At 42.1% G+C, this 16,245-nt stretch overlaps 1 protein-coding gene across 7 annotated transcripts in view; it reads left to right on the top strand.

The window, feature by feature from the left end:
* MED12L (mediator complex subunit 12L) overlaps window positions 1-16,245 on the top strand; it is a 151,276-nt gene that overhangs the window by 128,419 nt on the left and 6,612 nt on the right. For 5 of the 7 annotated variants that reach the window (XM_069792971.1, XM_069792973.1, XM_069792970.1 and 2 more), the window contains 9 exons: window positions 1,830-1,939; window positions 2,433-2,568; window positions 3,083-3,244; window positions 4,402-4,764; window positions 5,774-5,930; window positions 7,109-7,326; window positions 10,083-10,133; window positions 14,325-14,414; window positions 15,080-15,300. In XM_069792971.1, coding sequence (XP_069649072.1) covers window positions 1,830-1,939; window positions 2,433-2,568; window positions 3,083-3,244; window positions 4,402-4,764; window positions 5,774-5,930; window positions 7,109-7,326; window positions 10,083-10,133; window positions 14,325-14,414; window positions 15,080-15,300 — 1,508 coding nt within the window. The remainder of the gene's footprint in view (window positions 1-1,829; window positions 1,940-2,432; window positions 2,569-3,082; window positions 3,245-4,401; window positions 4,765-5,773; window positions 5,931-7,108; window positions 7,327-10,082; window positions 10,134-14,324; window positions 14,415-15,079; window positions 15,301-16,245) is intronic. The other 2 variants (XM_069792976.1, XM_069792972.1) reach the window with 1 other exon arrangement.

The raw sequence follows: 16,245 nt of genomic DNA, 5'->3' as shown, positions 1-16,245 counted from the left end.
CCTTATTCATGCCTTATTTTTGTGCTGCTTTCTTCCTTTCAGTGACCCTGGAACCTCAGAAATGTATCTTCTTTTTGTGGACATTCCGGGCCATTGTCCACTGATGATCTATCCCCATGTAACAAGCAAGGATTTTATGCAATTAGGCAGTCAATGTAGTTGAGACTTTCAGAGCTCTCGGGAATTGTAACATTTGGCTATTTAACTTACATGTGCCATTTCAGTTGCTGCTACTTGGATACATGTATTAACCAACTTAGAAATCTATTTCCATCAAGTTCTCCAATGTCCACATCTCTTGAAACCTCTGTACCAGACGTCAGGGCCACCATGACTCATTTAGCACAGTGCAGTAGGTGTGTGGAGACTACATGTAAGGCCAAATGAGGGACCATCAAGGTAGGAGTAACACTGCTGCGTTGTTCTCTTTCTGTCTCTTTGGAAGCCACTTAGATGCGGTTGTGCAACTAGAAGGGTAACCACAGCCTTACACTGCCACTGGTTCAGGTCAAGGGGACTTGAGCCAGCTGTGACCAGCTTCGGGATTGCTGTGGCTGCGCTTAAAGTAAAGCAGCTGTCACCTGCCACTGAGTACCATGGAGACATGCACTTTGTCATGGGTTGGTAGAAATCTTGATATGGGCAATATTTGGTTTATTATTAAAGCAGCAAGATTTTATCCTGCGGTAAACCATAACCCACTTATGTAGTTCAAGGAGTAATCTTCTTAGATACAAACTCAGCAAGGTTTAGGAGCTAAAAGCAGATACTGAGAATGGAAACAGTCTCTGTATTTATTGAGCAAGACACAACCCTGAAATAAGCTTTAAGTATGGGGAAGAATTGTGTGAAGTGTAACAACTACAAGCGCAACCAGTGAAGGTATATAGAGTGATTAAAAACATGGCAAAATAAAAAGATTTGTTTTTGGAAAGTTGTGAAGTGGGAAACATCAGGAAACATGATTTGATGCAGGTACTGAGTGCAGGGATAATGTGCAAGACAGCGAAGCTGACAGAGTAGGAAGACCCAGGGCTGCAGTGCACCAGTAAGGGAAGAGCAGTGTCGTTTTGACGAAAGCTCTCTGAGGCATCCCGTTATGCGACAGGGAGGTGTGTGCTCTTTTACAGGGCTGTCAGTGTCTGAAGGCTGGAGCTGTGCTTTCATTAGCTAGAAGTGTTGTACCTTTGAAATTTGGGGGTTGGACTGTATTCTGACCATTTGGTGATCAGGCTTGCAACCTGAGGAGGTATCTTGTGTTACTGCAGTTTGGTCCTTTGAAGGATGGGTTTTGGCAAAATGGCTCCTTCTCAAAGCCAAGGCATATTTTACAGCATCATACTATACTGGTAGAAATAGTGAAAAATTGTTCATAGGGTAAAATATATGTTTTAGCATTTTTCATTTTCAATCAGTGGTATATTGGTCTTTGGATTTTTTGTCTCTTTGCATTACACATTATTGTCTAATTTTGGGGTGTGGGAGGAAAATGATAACTATAAAGTTTTAATTTGACACTTTTTCAGTTCTGAGAATTTTTTCACCGACTTCAATTTGTTGCATCAAATGTGAAAGTGAAGATATGAAACTGAAGGAGCAGTGTAATAATATTTTGCTTTTCTGTAGTTCCTTCTTAGGAGAAGCTTTTTGCTGGGAGCATGGGGTGGGAAGTACAAGTTATTTAAAGTCAGTGCTTCAAGATGGCATTTAGCACACAAGAACTCGTGGGACTGGATAGCCGTTTTATTCATAAGTAACCCATGCGATAAGGGAAGCATGCCTCTGTGAGATATACGCAGAGCCTTGCTATCTGCTGTATTATTTTGCAGGTAGGTGGCATGTTTGATACTGTGCAGAGGAGTACCCAGTGGACCACAGACTGGGCACTTCTGCTTCTCCAGATAATCACTTCAGGAACTGTTGATATGCAGACCAACAAGTACGTCTGCACCATTTAAACAAGCTAGTTCATGTCCTTAGTGCTTTTATGTTTAGATTGCATGTTTGTTGTTGTTACATTTTTCTTTCTGTTATCCTATTACTCCTTGCGTGCGATTTACATGCTCAGTGCTGGTCTTGGTTGAGGAGCACCTCTATTTTGGAAAGCACTGGAGCCACTAATTAAAGTCTTTCTTAACAAGCATGTACCTGAGCGCTTTCCTAAGTCAGAGCCTGTAATTCCTAATGACTGTCTGTTAGCAGTTAGTGTTGTCTGTAGCTCTGAGCTGGGGTTTGTCTGTACATCTTGACAGTCCACCTGCATGTATACACTGGGGCTTACACATGCAAGCTGAGGTGTGTGTGTATGCAGAAAGCCCTGAAAAACCTGGCTTGTCTGAAGTGTTGTGTTTGTGCCCTTTGCTGTGAATATCTGTCCCTGGATCTCTTGGCAATCAGTAGTTCCTCAGGGTAATACTTGTCTTTACTCTCAGTGAATTGTTCACAACTGTGCTCGATATGCTGGGTGTCCTCATCAACGGGACGCTTGCCTCGGACTTGTCAAACGCTTCCCAAGGAGGGCCTGAGGAAAACAAAAGGGCTTACATGAATTTAGTGAAAAAATTAAAAGTAAGTTTTATGTCTTGTCGTTTTCAGCATTTCTTTTGAATTGCTTTCTGTGCTCATCTTTTAATCCTGTCATTTCTAGTGTCTGGGAAGGCCTCCTGGAAAAAGAGGAGAGACTGATAGAGCACTAGCGATAACAAGGAGAAAAAGAAGAAAATAAAGATACAGGAATGTGGGGGTGGGAAGACAGACTTTTAGTATTTTCTTCATATTAAATTAAAATCAGGGACTCTGCAAGTCACTTAGTTACTTTTATTCATATTTGAGACACTAAATTTGTATTACGTATTTTCTACGTTCTGTTTAAACAAGAGATGAAAAGATAACTTACATTCTTAAAAAAAGAAAACAACACAAAAAATGTTGCAAAGCCACTTGTTTAAATTTAGTAAAAGTACAAGGAAATGATTCATCCAGAAACTGGACATTTTCTAATAGTGAAAGCAGTGTAATGTTTCTCTTCTTCCCCCCTCCCTCCCACCTTTCCGTTGGATTGATTGACGTTTTTATTCTCTAGAAAGAGCTGGGAGACAAACGGTCAGAAAGCATTGACAAGGTTCGCCAGCTGCTCCCTTTGCCAAAGCAGACATGTGATATTATTACTTGTGAGCCAATGGGATCCTTGATCGACACCAAGGGGAACAAAATTGCAGGATTTGACTCCATTGATAAGAAACAGGCAAGAGTAAATGTTTTTGTTTGCGTGAGCCACGTGAAAATTCTCAGGCAGAGTGTGAAATTGGGAGTGGGTTTTAGAGAGAGGCCTGCAGGGAGTTGTTAAACCCCAGCCGAATGGGTTTGAGCAGCCTGGTGTGACTTGGACCATGCACCGGCTTCCCCACCCCTGCAGCAGCACGGACAGTGATTCCATCCTCCTCTCCCGGACGATTCACTGATACTTGCAGATAGTCTCAGAGCTGTAGGTGTATATGCATCTTTAATAGAAACAGTTTTATGCCACTCGTACAAATTCAAGAGTTTGGGTAACCTTTCACTTTCCGATTTGTTTAAAATTCAGTGATCACGTTTGCTGCATGCCCTTCCTTGTTAAATCCGCAGAGTACGTGGTCAATTTGTAACTGCTAATGCGATGAGTGTTGACATAAGCTTGCTCAATTTTGCGATATAGGGTCTTGACTGATAATCAGCCAACTCCACAGAAGTTGCCAAAAAGGAAATCACATTTGACCTGGAGTTGAACAGCAGAAGCTCTTACAGAATTATTTGCTTTTCAAGCAGAATCCTACGTTTGAGAGCTCATTTGACCTGGGAACCTTTTGACCTGTTACTTGCTGGGAGGAAGATGGAGGGTGATTCTGCTTACAAAAGACAGGAAAAAAGGGAGGGGGGAAGTGTATTAGTTGTTTTGGATTTTGCAGGAATACAAAGGGATGCATAATTTTTTAAAGTGAATTCATTTAAAAGAGAAGGCTAGAGCTTAGGACAGAGCTTTTTATTCTGCGAACTGGGTAGACATTTTTTTGTGATATGGCACTTAGGCTTTCTTCCCTTATTTGAATATGTAAACTTTTAGCAAGGGTATTCTCAGATTAGCCATTTTTGACAGGTATTTGACTTTTTCTCCAAAATATGATAGATGGAACTTGAGATTTTTAGCATAGCTATAAGCAAATGGTACTATAAAATGTAATTGCTTTTATCTAGTGGCAGCCTTGGATAGAGGTTAAAATCCCACCAGTATGCATTAGGTACATTTTGTGGAGGGGAAAAAATCCTTACTGGATTTTTCTGACTCAAATAATGATGTACAAAAGCAAGTCATCTACTCTAGTGTCTAACTTTCTTAAAATACTAACTTCACTTATTCTGAAACAGGGTCTTCAGGTTTCAACAAAACAAAAGGTGTCCCCTTGGGATTTATTTGAAGGTCACAAAAATCCTGCTCCTCTCTCCTGGGCATGGTTTGGTACAGTTCGTGTCGACAGGAAAGTGATAAAATATGAGGAGCAGCAGCATCTCCTCCTGTACCACACGCACACCAAACCCAAGCCACGGAGTTACTACCTCGAGCCCTTGCCCCTTCCTCCAGAGGAGGAGGAGGAAGAGCCCACCACACCTGTGTCTCAGGAACCAGAAAGAAAGTCAGGAGAGCTCTCAGATCAGGGAAAACATGCCACGGATGACGAGAAGAAGACAAAGGGCAGGAAGCGAAAGTCGAAGTCAAGCTCAAGGGCTGACGTAAGTAGTTGGTGCCCCATACAAAATCTGAAATATCTTACCGAAGTATCTGATGTTACCTTCAGAAATTGTTCTGCACCTGGAGGAGCAGGTCCTAATAAAGGAAGTGAATGGAGGTGGTCAGAAGGATGGTGGATTTCTATCAAACAGAGCTCAGTGTAGAGGAACGTACTGTGCTTAGGACCTTACGTGCTATGTAAAATATGCTAGACTGGATCTTGCTAAATATTATTCGGGTTCTGTATATACTTCCTTTTGTTTGGTGTAAAGTACAGCTGTTATTGTTTGTATCAATTTCTAAAATTCCTCCTGTTCAAATTATGTTGAGAGTAAACATGTTAGTTTAAACCCAGGTCCCATTCAAATGAAACCAATTTGAAAGAGGCTCTTTCACATGGATTAACTGTTTTACTGTGCAGTTTTTGCTTTCTGACATGCTTTCCCTTTTGGTTTTTATTGGTTTTTGAGGTGTGGGTTCCTAAGTTAAGAATCACTTAGAGCAAGGGTTTGAAAAACATGCCTGGTACCACCTGAATAATAATGTACATTTCCAGTAGCAGCATTCTGTGCAATTATGTCCTCTTCGCACTGCTGCCAGTGTAGTCACACATGTTGTAGTTGTGATAGTATTCTGTCAGCATCCAGCTGGTTTGTCAATGTGTTGTGTTTTAAGTAGCTGTAATTTTAAGATAATTTTCTGGCCTTTTTAATGTTTCAGTTAAGTTCTTCCTGTTATTTATATACTGATAAAGCAAGCTGTCCTTGTGCTATACCTAATTATAGCCCGCAGAAAATAATTGCTAGTAAGGTAAAACTGGATGGTGTTTGTATGAAGTTGTTAGCGTTAATTACCTGTGGGCGGCCTGAGACTTAATCTGGTTTTTACATCATTGCAAACGACAATGGGAACTGTCTCTGTCCTTTAATAATTTAGTAGGAAAATTGGCATTATTTATGAGTTAGTAAGGTACGAATGTCAGTAACACTCACTTTTACTGTATATTTTAAGGAATATCCACCGAACAACTTATACAGAGTGCCTCCCACTTACTCACCAATTTCCTCTCAAATGATGCACCATCCTCAGTCTGCCTTGTGGGGTTACAACATCATGGGACAGCCGCAGCAGCCTGGCTTCTTTGTGCAGAACCAGCCCCTCCTACCAGGTATGTGTAAGATTTGAATTCATGGAAATGGGGCTTTATTGTTTGATGTGTGACAAAAGTTGACTTCTTATAACCATGTTTTGTATCTCATTTTCTCTGAAGCAGGCTGTGTCTGCTGATGCCATTTATTTTATTCCTTAGTTAGCCTTTTTTTTTTTTTTTTTTTTGTTAAAAGGGCTTTCTGTTATCGCTTGTAGGTCTGTCTCTATTAAGCTATTAAACTTTTTTGGTAGATAAGCAAAAATGACCTACTCTGGTGATAGTATAAGAAAGCTGTTAGAAGTTCAAGGAGGAGTGAAGTAAGAGAGGGATGATTGAAAGGAACAAATTACCTTTGGGTTATTTCTTCTTTGATTCAAACGAAGAACCATGATGGCTAATTTGACATCTGCTAGGTGGAATAAATAAATCCATGGGCTCGCATTTTTTCAGCATTTGTGATATGTGCTTAATTTTCTGTAGGATTGTTTTGTTTCTTCCAGTTAATGTGTATACAGTTTAACATAAGTATTTTACTTGCTCTAGGGGGCAGCAGTTTATGATGTTTTGAGAAGTACTACTACATCCTTCTCAGATATTATGCAGGAGAAGTTGAGAAGTTTGGTTCCAGTTATAAGTGTTAAATATTTTTTCTGAACCTCCAAAACCAACTAGATCTGTATTTTAAGTATATAAAAGTCTTCAGAATATACCAGACAGTGGCTAAAAAGCTTAAGGAAATACTGATTTTAAAAACTAATTAATAAGATCACCTTCTTAAGTCTGACATATAGGTACATGATTTTTATCAAATAGCATAGAGTGCATAAATTACTGCCATCTCATTATAAAATTGGCTTGACATAATAATCTGTTCATATCATGCTTTTGATCTGAAAAGCAACTTTTGTTCATCAGTAGTAGTCAAATGTTTTATGTGGCATAGAACAGCAACAGCCCACAGCCTTTTTACTCTTCATTCTCATTTACAAGTGGTAATCTTCAAAGTTATTTTGCCCATTTAATTTTTCGGGCCAGTAATCTGGTTTAATCCAGTTCACTGTCTGCCTTTACAGAGGTAAGTTTATCATCATTATTGTAGAGCTAACCAAATAGGAGCTGATGAATTACTACTGATCTGTGCCAGCCACACTCTTACAGAAGGCACAGAACACATTTGTGTTTTGGGTGGTTTTTAGGTGGTTCCAGGCTGGATCCGACAGGCTCCTTTGTCCCAACTAATACGAAGCAAGCCCTGTCGAACATGCTGCAACGGCGCTCTGGCACCATGATGCAGCCCCCCTCTATCCATGCAATCACGCCTCAACAGCAGTTGCTTCAGATGAAACTCCTGCAGCAAGAGCAGCAGCAGCAGCGGCTCCTCAGGCAGCAAGCACAGTCACGGTCTCTCCAACAGGTTTGTCCAAACCCCTAAGTCTGAAGAGCAACACCGTGGTTTTGCCTTCTGTTGGGACTGCTTGCCCTGTGTAGGCTTACGGAGTGGAGAGCCAGCTGATATTTACTATTGGAGTAATTGCCCAAATGTTGATTAATCAGGGCCAACTGCTTTTAAACTTCATTTGCCCTTTGGTGTCTTAGTCCCTTCTATTTTTCCTGTGTTTCCTAAAATCAGGTTTTGCTTCTGCTACTTGATGATATTCTTGTTCCCTGTTGTGTCACAGAGGCTTTCATAGTAGAATTGTATGGTGCTATGTACCACCAAGCTACAAGTCAGAGGTGCAGCAGAGGCACAGCAAATGTTCTTCACAATTCAAAATCCAGGAAGTCCAGCAGGAGCCATTTCCATACACGTGTGCACACAGACGTCCATGTTCTCTAGAAATAGCTGCTATTTCTTCTCCTAAAATTTTTGCAGAGTACAGCTGCTGTGTGCCAAACCACACATGGCTATTGTGCAACACCCTTCAGAGCCTGAGCTAGCTTCAGAATATGGCTACAGACAGGCTGCTTTTGAATTGATGATGTAAGAACAGAAAATTGTTTTTTTGGATCCCAGATACCCAGCAATATGTGTACAGTAGTTGGTGGTAAAACCAATAACTTCTTGCCTTTATTTTAAAGTCCTTCTATACCCATTCTTACCCTCACTGCAGTATGTGTTACATTGCCCTTAGGCTATCTTGCCTTCAAACTCTGTGATGTACCCTCTTTGCTCAAAATAGTCAAAATTTTCAGCAAGTATCCTCATAATTTCTCCCACGCTGTCTCTGTTTTGTTAGAGCTCCCTCATTGTCCCTCTTTCAGTCTCTCTGCTATGATGTAGCCCTCTGTAGTGCTTAAATTGCTGATGGGCTACAATAGTTTTATATGGGGCTGTTCATAATTGTGAAACTAGGGTTTGCCTGTGTGTGTGCTGTCTTCTACCTTAAAAAAAAAAGAAAAAAAAGGCAGCCCCCAGAAGCTCTGGATGTGTATTTTATCATTTCAGTGGTACAGTGGATATTTGATCTCTTGCTGGTGTCTTGTAGGCACTATGAGGTACTAAGGATTAGGTACCCTAAATGTTGGGTACTGGGCTCTACAGTTGACCTTGTAGTATTTCGTACATTAGGCAATATCTCACTATTTTAGTGTTAGGTCCAACTGGCTTTCCATTACTATGATAGAATACAGGCTTAAATAAGAGCCTTGAGTAAACAGATGATGATCACTGCTTATGGCTAGGTGGATCAAAAAGCAATAATTGAACATCTAAAATAACACTATTCTCACATTTAAGAAATGCTGTTGTTTAACACTGTCACATTTAGAGGACAGAAGATGTTGCATTTCCCTTTTGGTTTCAAACAGGGACAGTATCTGAGGCGTTAGAGAACAATGGTTAACTTCTCCTCCAAACTGCTGCATAGACAGGTAGTCAGTAAGGAGAATAAACTTACCATGAAGGCAAGAATCCATGCTTAAATAAGATTAATAAAGTGTCTGTGATGAGCTTTTTCATAAAATTTGGATTGAACATTTACAATGTAAAAGTTGCACTAAAATTCGACAGGGTAGGTTCAGATGAGTTATTTCAGCGAACCTACCACATGTGCTGGATGTTCGTCAGTCAGTGGTTCTGTATCAGCCGTGTTTCTATTTCAGCAATAAGCCAGTATAAGATAAGCTGACGTAAACCAAGTCAAACCAGAGCCATCCAAACACAGCCTTCGTTTCCTAGTTACTTCCCCACAGTGGCATGCACAGCCAGGCCCTTTGCGGTGTGCTGGGGAGTACCACAGATGGACGCATTGTTTTCTGTCTGGTTCTAGTGTTTTACCTTATTGGATATGGGGCAAGATTCATTCATCCTGATAACTTGAAAGCTTTGACTGTAATGAAATGAATGAACAATCCACCAGGCCGTCCTGTTTGCTTCCTTGTTGTCCAAGCGTGTGCTGGCAGCGCGGACACCAGAGAAACCGCTCCGAGGTCCCAGTGGCACTGGGGCTTTGCGTGCTCCCTGGCACCACGGGCTGCCCCACTGGGACACCTCCCTGCCTGCATGGTGCTCCCGTCAGAAACGTGTCCCTGTGGAGCTTGTGGTAGTTCTTCCTGCGGTCCTGGATTTAAAGTAGGAAATGCTATGGCAGTGTACAAGCCTGAAGGTAGTATTTGAAAATTTAAGAATAAGATGATTTGTAAGCATTGCTACTATGTGGTGTTTGTTGTTAGGTAGAGCTTAATTAGGGAAGGTTTCTTCTTTGGTTTTCATGTTTCTGCAGCTGCAGAATGAAATTACCTGCTCAGCTTGAAACCACTGGCACTGGTGTGGGCAGTTCTGTAAAATCAGTCCAGAAGGACTCTGCTCTTCAGTGCTGTGCCATACGTGCTGTGCTCTTGAAAACAAATAGCTATGGTGCAAGGTCTTTAAGAACTATGACTTATTAAAAAAAATGTGAGTATTATGTATAGAATTAATAAGCTCCTGTGGATGGCAAGGAGTCCTTTCCGCATTTAGAGTTTCTGTTCATAAATTTTATAAAAGTATGGAGGTTCATTAGCATAAAAACCACCTAAAAGGACCTTGTTAGCATCCCTAAATGCCAGCATTCTTTGAGTACATACAGGTGAGCTCTGTAAAGGTGCTGTACTGCTCCACTAACAATTCGAGCCTAATTGTGTATGTTGTTTGTATTGTTTGCTATTTTCTTGCCTGTCCTTTTCCTTTAGGATATCTGTAGCACTGCCGTATCCCTTCAGGATGGCTTTGACAACATAATGGTAACCACTCTGACACCATGAACTTTTCTTCTCTGTATTATTTCTATCGCACAAACATGCATTTCTTTCAACACACAGGCTGCACATTTTGCTTTTGATGAGAATGATACGCTTTGGCACTCCTCTCACCTAGGTAGCGCAGTGGTTGCATGTGGGAAGGCTGTGAATACACTTGTACACATAGAGTATTTTTTCTTACAAATATTTCCAATAACTGCATCATTGATTAATTTTTTCCCTCTTCTGTTGTGTTTCTTGCTGTGAAAGGTTAGAGTAGCTGCAAGGTACGTCCGATGCCCTGTGCATCTAAGCATGGCTGGCGTGTTCCCATTCTGCCCTTGTCGCCCCGCTGGCAGCTGGCCCTGCTCCTCTCTGCTGCCATCCAGCGTGGCAGCTTCTGCCACGATGCGTGGTGGGCTAACAGTGACTGCCGTGTCAGATGAGTGGTAAGGGATGGACCACACGTCCTTTTTGGCCAGTGCGTGCCACCAGCGCTTCCGAGGCAGCACTTGGAGCTGTCCCAGGCGTGGGCCTGTTCCTGCTGCGGTGGGACGCAGTCGTGCCTCTCAGCTCAGGCAGTGAGGGTCAGCTCCCCTGCTCCACGTGAGCTGTAGTTTCCAAAATGCTTCTTGTCCTACGTGAGCATGACAGTATACTGTCTGATGGTCTGTTCTTGAGCTATGGCAGGATGTGCAGTTATTAGAATAACCGTATTTTGTTACTTCCAAAACAAGTAATGGCTAACACTTACCTGTTAAATTATTAAGTTTCATAGAATTCAGTTGTTTCTGGAGAAAAACAATGATGGCATGAAGTTTCATCCCTAATATCTGTGTTGGAAAGCTTTCCAGATATTATCAATTAGAAAAGCTGTTTCAGAGTTAGCTTGCAGGACTTTCTTCCCATCTTAGGGAAACTGCCATGTTGTTAAAAACACTAATTGGAAAGACAAAGCACAATGTATTTTTAAAAAGGCTTTGCTGCTTACCCTGTCGTCCATATTTTATATATGTGCAGTCATTCCTGTTACTACTGGTAGCGTGTCAGAACAGGGTATAGATCACCATATTTGCAGTTAATTAGGCACACCTAGATATGCAGCAAATATACAGTGAGGTCTCTCAAATCTATCGTCATCTTCTTACCTACATAAGTGTTAGTGTTTCACTACCTGCTTTTGAAGACAGATTTGGTCAGATTTTGGTCAAATCAGCCTACAGTGCCATGGCTGCTACAATTGCCTTTGCCAGTCTCCGTGCCCCCCACCTAGGAAAGAAGATTCCTTCCAAATACACTGTGGTCACATACCTTAACAGGAAAAAGCAGTCAGTTTTGCTTCAGTTTAAGGTGTAAGTAGAACAAAGAGTAGCAGTGTTTATTACTGTAACGTTGCATCAGCATTGAATAAAAGCATTTGGGTTTTTTCTCCTTTTTTTTGTTTTGCTTTTGTTTGACATGCATGCACAGTTCTGGCTTGCAGCAGTTGGCTTGCATGTTTGGTTAACTCTTTACTAAATTATGCCTGGAGGAAGAAGTCCCTTTGAATTTAGCAACATCTGCTGCTGCTGCTGCTCAGGAATGCAGAGCGCACTCTCACAACACGGGAGCTTGCTCGGTGGCCGTGTGCTGCCATGGAATAGATTGACCTGTCCCTGCCTAACAAACAGCTTCTTGCTATGTTTCACATTTGGTTTTATGTGTGGTGCTTGCCTGGCCTGGGCAGCAGTGCCTTCAGTACGGGTGCGCTGCTCTGGGGTCTCACACCCTGCCAGCTCCGCTGCTTTGTGTGTGCTTTAAATGGCAGGGGAGAGGTCGGTGGACAAAACTCGCTCGTGGCTCTCTGCCCACTGTGGATTGCTGGGATCATGCAGCTGCTTATTTAGTATTTTCTTACAGAATTAGGGCCTAATCCAATTTCCATTGATACAACTTCCATTAACTTTGGAGGGACACTGTTTACACTGCATGGGCATGAGCGGACAAATTTTGTTCCTGGGCCCACCAGGTTAGCTGTCACTGAGAGAAACAAAAGGATAGCACACGGAGCACCGCTCTACAGACCAGCTTCCACAGAACCCACAAGGTGGTTTGTATTACTGCGGGGAATAGCTTAAGGCACCAGTTTTTCTAGAAATCAGTTATGGTTTTACCAGATTTCACCTTTGGGTGGATTCAAGTTACTATCTTGTCATTGGAACCTTATGAAAAAGTTTCAGAAGCAATTTGCTCAGAGAAATTATTATTCTTTTTTTAATTTTTTTCTTTTGCCTCTGTTTAAAAAAAGAAAAATCTTAAGCACTTGAGTACCTTCCCCCTGTACTTGGCTGACATCTGGTGTGTGTGCATCCTGTCTGCAAGAGGTACATTCTGTTCAGAGTTTCAGTTTCTCACCTATCAGGTGGCTGTTTTGAGAGCTCCCCATCTGATTTTGCAGATGCTTTTCCAGATAAATTTAATTTACCCTGACCTTTTGTCAGGACTGATAGATGTTACTCTGTTCACGCCTCCTGTACTCCCTAATTTGTTTTTCAGAATTTTCCATGAGATACTGACTTGTTTTTAAAACAAATCCTTAGCACAGCTTCTGCCTCCTTAGTATAGCTTATCATATCAGAATGCCTTGCTGTCTTGTCTGTGCCTTAGTGACTCCTTTAGTGGTGGTCCCAGAGGCTGGCACAGAGCCTAGCTAGGTCAGTCTTTTCTTTTTGTTTTTAAAAGAAAGGAAGGTATGAAAAATGAGTGTGTGACAACCCTGTGGCACCCTGTGGTAGCTTTGCCCCTGGTTTTGCATTTTGTCCTTGACCTCGTCTGTCTGCTGTCTACCCAAAGCGCAGGGCAGTTAATCCAGCCCCGGTCACAGCAGTTCATGTCTCTTGGGGCTGGATCGGTTGAAGCTGGAACGGTTTCTCTCTACCATCCTGCTTCTCTGAGTGATTCCTGTTCATAATAGTTAGCTCTGCTTGTTTCCCAGGTCTGTCAATGAGGATGCACGTATTTTTAAACCCAATCCAAAATAATAGCTGAACTGCAGGACTGCTGGTTGTGCTTACAGACTTGTTAATGTTTGGTACAGTTACCACTAAAGGAATGGGAGCAGATAAAGAAGGAGAGTCCCAATGGTGCTTCAGTACTTTATCCCATGTGAGATTTTCTTTTCCACCAGGTAGCCCCGACTGTAACGTTGCTGCTTGCAGTGTGTTATCAAAGTCACTTTTAGCCTTAAATTCTAATACATCTCTGTAAGGATATTGTTATTAAAATGACAAAGGCTTTGTTGGAGGACTTGGATTTTTTTGTTTGGTTTTATGGGAAACTGGGCAGCTACAGGGAAGGAGCATCCCTGCTTCCAGCTCATGTCTGCCACTGAGCTTTTTTGAGTGGAATGGTTTTCAAAATGATCAAGTGTAGCTGTGCAGCGTTACAATCGCACAGAAAATACACAGACTTGATTGTATCCTTGGCAAATTCTCATTCGCCAGTTTTTTACAATCTTGTCCCGAAATTAAGTGTAACTCCCCCCCCCCCCCCCCCCCCCCTTTTCTGGTGCTTCAAAGCATACTAATGCAGTTGTAGTTGAAATCTTTAAATGATTTGCCATTAATTGGGCATAAATATTGAAATGAACAAACTAGGCTGTCTGCTGATCACAAATATGGAGTGTGTTTCCAAGCTGTACTTGTTGGGAGCTGGAGATGCTTGTGTTACCCATGCTATTTTGTATGTTATCATAAAATTTGCAAATCAGCATTTTGCCTGCTTCATCTGGGGGAAAGCTAGTAATCAGGTAGCCTGAGAAAGATATCAACTGTGTAGTTATACTGGAGATTGTCATTCACTTTAAGCTCCCTGTATAATTTAATGTACTGTCTTCAAGACAGCTAGAATATTTTTTTTCTAATCCTTTGCAAAACCCCATTTTAAAGGGTGTCTGCAAGACCTCTGTTCAGTAAATGGCTGTTTCTTCACTGCTGCAGTGTTACAGTAGTGTCAGAAATCAAACAAAAGTCGATTCTTCCATCTCCTTATGAGTAAATACAGTTTAGCAGTTTGGCACTGAGCAATGGTGCTGTCTTGAAGGAAATGGTCAAGTCTCTCCATGACTCTTTAGGACACCGCTTCGTGGAGGTTGTGTCCAGAACTGGACTTGTTCGGGGTGTGGAGGCCATATCTGATGGGTGATGTGTCTTTCAGGGTCAGCCAATGGACCAAGCTGCTATTTTCACTCCGCAAGTCCGACCTCCATCTCAGCTTCCACAGTACCCAGGGTTACAGCAAGCACAGGTACTGTGCTACTCCCGTGGAGCGTCTGCATAAAAATGCTTTTAAGGAGAACTCCTTTACCTCCCAGCCTGCTTTTCTGTGCTTGGCACTTGCCTCGTCTATGTTCCCTAGTGTGATGGCAAGGCCTCCTTCGAGGATGCTTGCAGTCTCCACATGCCGTAGCTCATAAATGTTTTTAACATGGCCACTTCCATTTTTTTCCTAATGCTGTTGCTGGTAAAGGCAAGTGTACTTCAGTGTTAAGCCTGAAATTTGGCCAATTTTTGGTGAGATGGTGATACCAGTAACTTGTTATTATGTCATGGTCATTCTGGTCCTTGGGATTTTGTGAGGGGGAGGAGGGGGGAACAAAAAAGAGGGAGAGGCGGAGCGGTGGAGCAGAGTCCCGCTCCTGCTCAGTGCCTCTCGGGGAAGGGCGGCACGGTGCAAGTTCCATCCTGCTGTGTGTGACCACATTGCAGCTGCTTGAACCCGCAGACAGAAGTGGGGTACAGCCAGCGCGGGGGACTCACAGACCGGCACGTGGGTACAGCACTGCGTCTCACTGACTTCCCTCCAGTTATCCAGGCTTTGGCTCTTTGATAAAGGCCATCTCTTCCTCTTATAGTTAAGCTAAGTTAAACCCGGGCCCAGTGAAGTTACTCTTCTGTCCGTTTTCCCCGCAGAGCATGCCTCATGGATACACGATGTACAGCACTCAGATGCCTTTGCAGCAGCAGCAGCCCGGTGGCGTAGTGCTTTCCCCCAGCTACACCCCCCGAGCGTACACAGCAGCTCATTCCAGCCCCACGCTGATGGAGAGGCTGCGGCAGATCCAACAGCAGCCCAGCGGATATATTCAACAGCAGGCTGCTGCGTACATCCAGCCTTTGACAGGCACTCAGCGGTGAGCCTCTGCGGTTCTTATAGCTGGTAACATGGCAGGATTTTAATGGCAACTTTGTTTAGAGGTCTAAAGCTTTATTTAAAATAAAGCATATTAATCAAAATGAGGTTAGCGATGGGTCTAATTAGCAATAAATGTGTCTTTCTCTCCAATTTCCCCGTTTTTTCCCTTGTTTAATTTTTATTTTAAGTTGGTCTTGGCACATGTTGTAGCCCAGTTGTCCTCTGTGTTTGTAGAACACAAAAATTCATTTAAAGACAGCACTTGGATCCTGTTTCACTACACACGCAGACGTGGTACCATATTATGTAAACACGTGTGTGGTATTAAACAATAAATATTCCAGGTTTACCAAAGAGTCTGTAGTCAAGAGAACACAAGACCAACTTGGTAGTTTAACTCTCAGTAGACAAATGAATTTTGCTTAAGCCTGAATAGACTAAATTGACTTCAGTTTGGAAGCACTGTCTATGAGAAACAGGAAAATTTCATTGGTAAAGAAATGTCATGAAACAGAAGGCAAATGAAGCAGGAAAGAAATCCAAAAAAGGGAGTGTTACAGAGTAAGCAGAGTGGAAAACTGGAGTTTCCAATGACAGTCTTAAATCAGATTTTTTTCCTAACAGTCTAGCATAATCCAACTAACAGTCCAGCTCTGCTCTTAGCTGAATCAGAAGTTTTGCCACTTTCTGCTTTGTCAACATTAATTTCTTCCATAACATCCTAAGAAAGTATTTCTTGCTTGGTGTGTTTTCTCAGTATTTTAGAAAGTAAAAAGTCTTTATAATCAGGTTTAAATTCATGGTAATGTAACTATGAGATGTTTTGGTCTGGAGAACATTTTAGTGCTTATGTGGAATTATTGCTTGAAATGTAGCAGCTCATCACTCTTCCTAATAAAGCAAGAGTTGAATGCTTGGATCCGCTCTTGTTTAGAGGAACACA

The sequence above is a fragment of the Haliaeetus albicilla genome, chromosome 9 (assembly GCF_947461875.1).
Source record: "Haliaeetus albicilla chromosome 9, bHalAlb1.1, whole genome shotgun sequence".
Lineage (NCBI taxonomy): Eukaryota > Metazoa > Chordata > Aves > Accipitriformes > Accipitridae > Haliaeetus > Haliaeetus albicilla.
The sequence above is the reverse complement of the archived record's forward strand: the minus strand, read 5'-3'. Positions and strand labels throughout refer to the sequence as shown.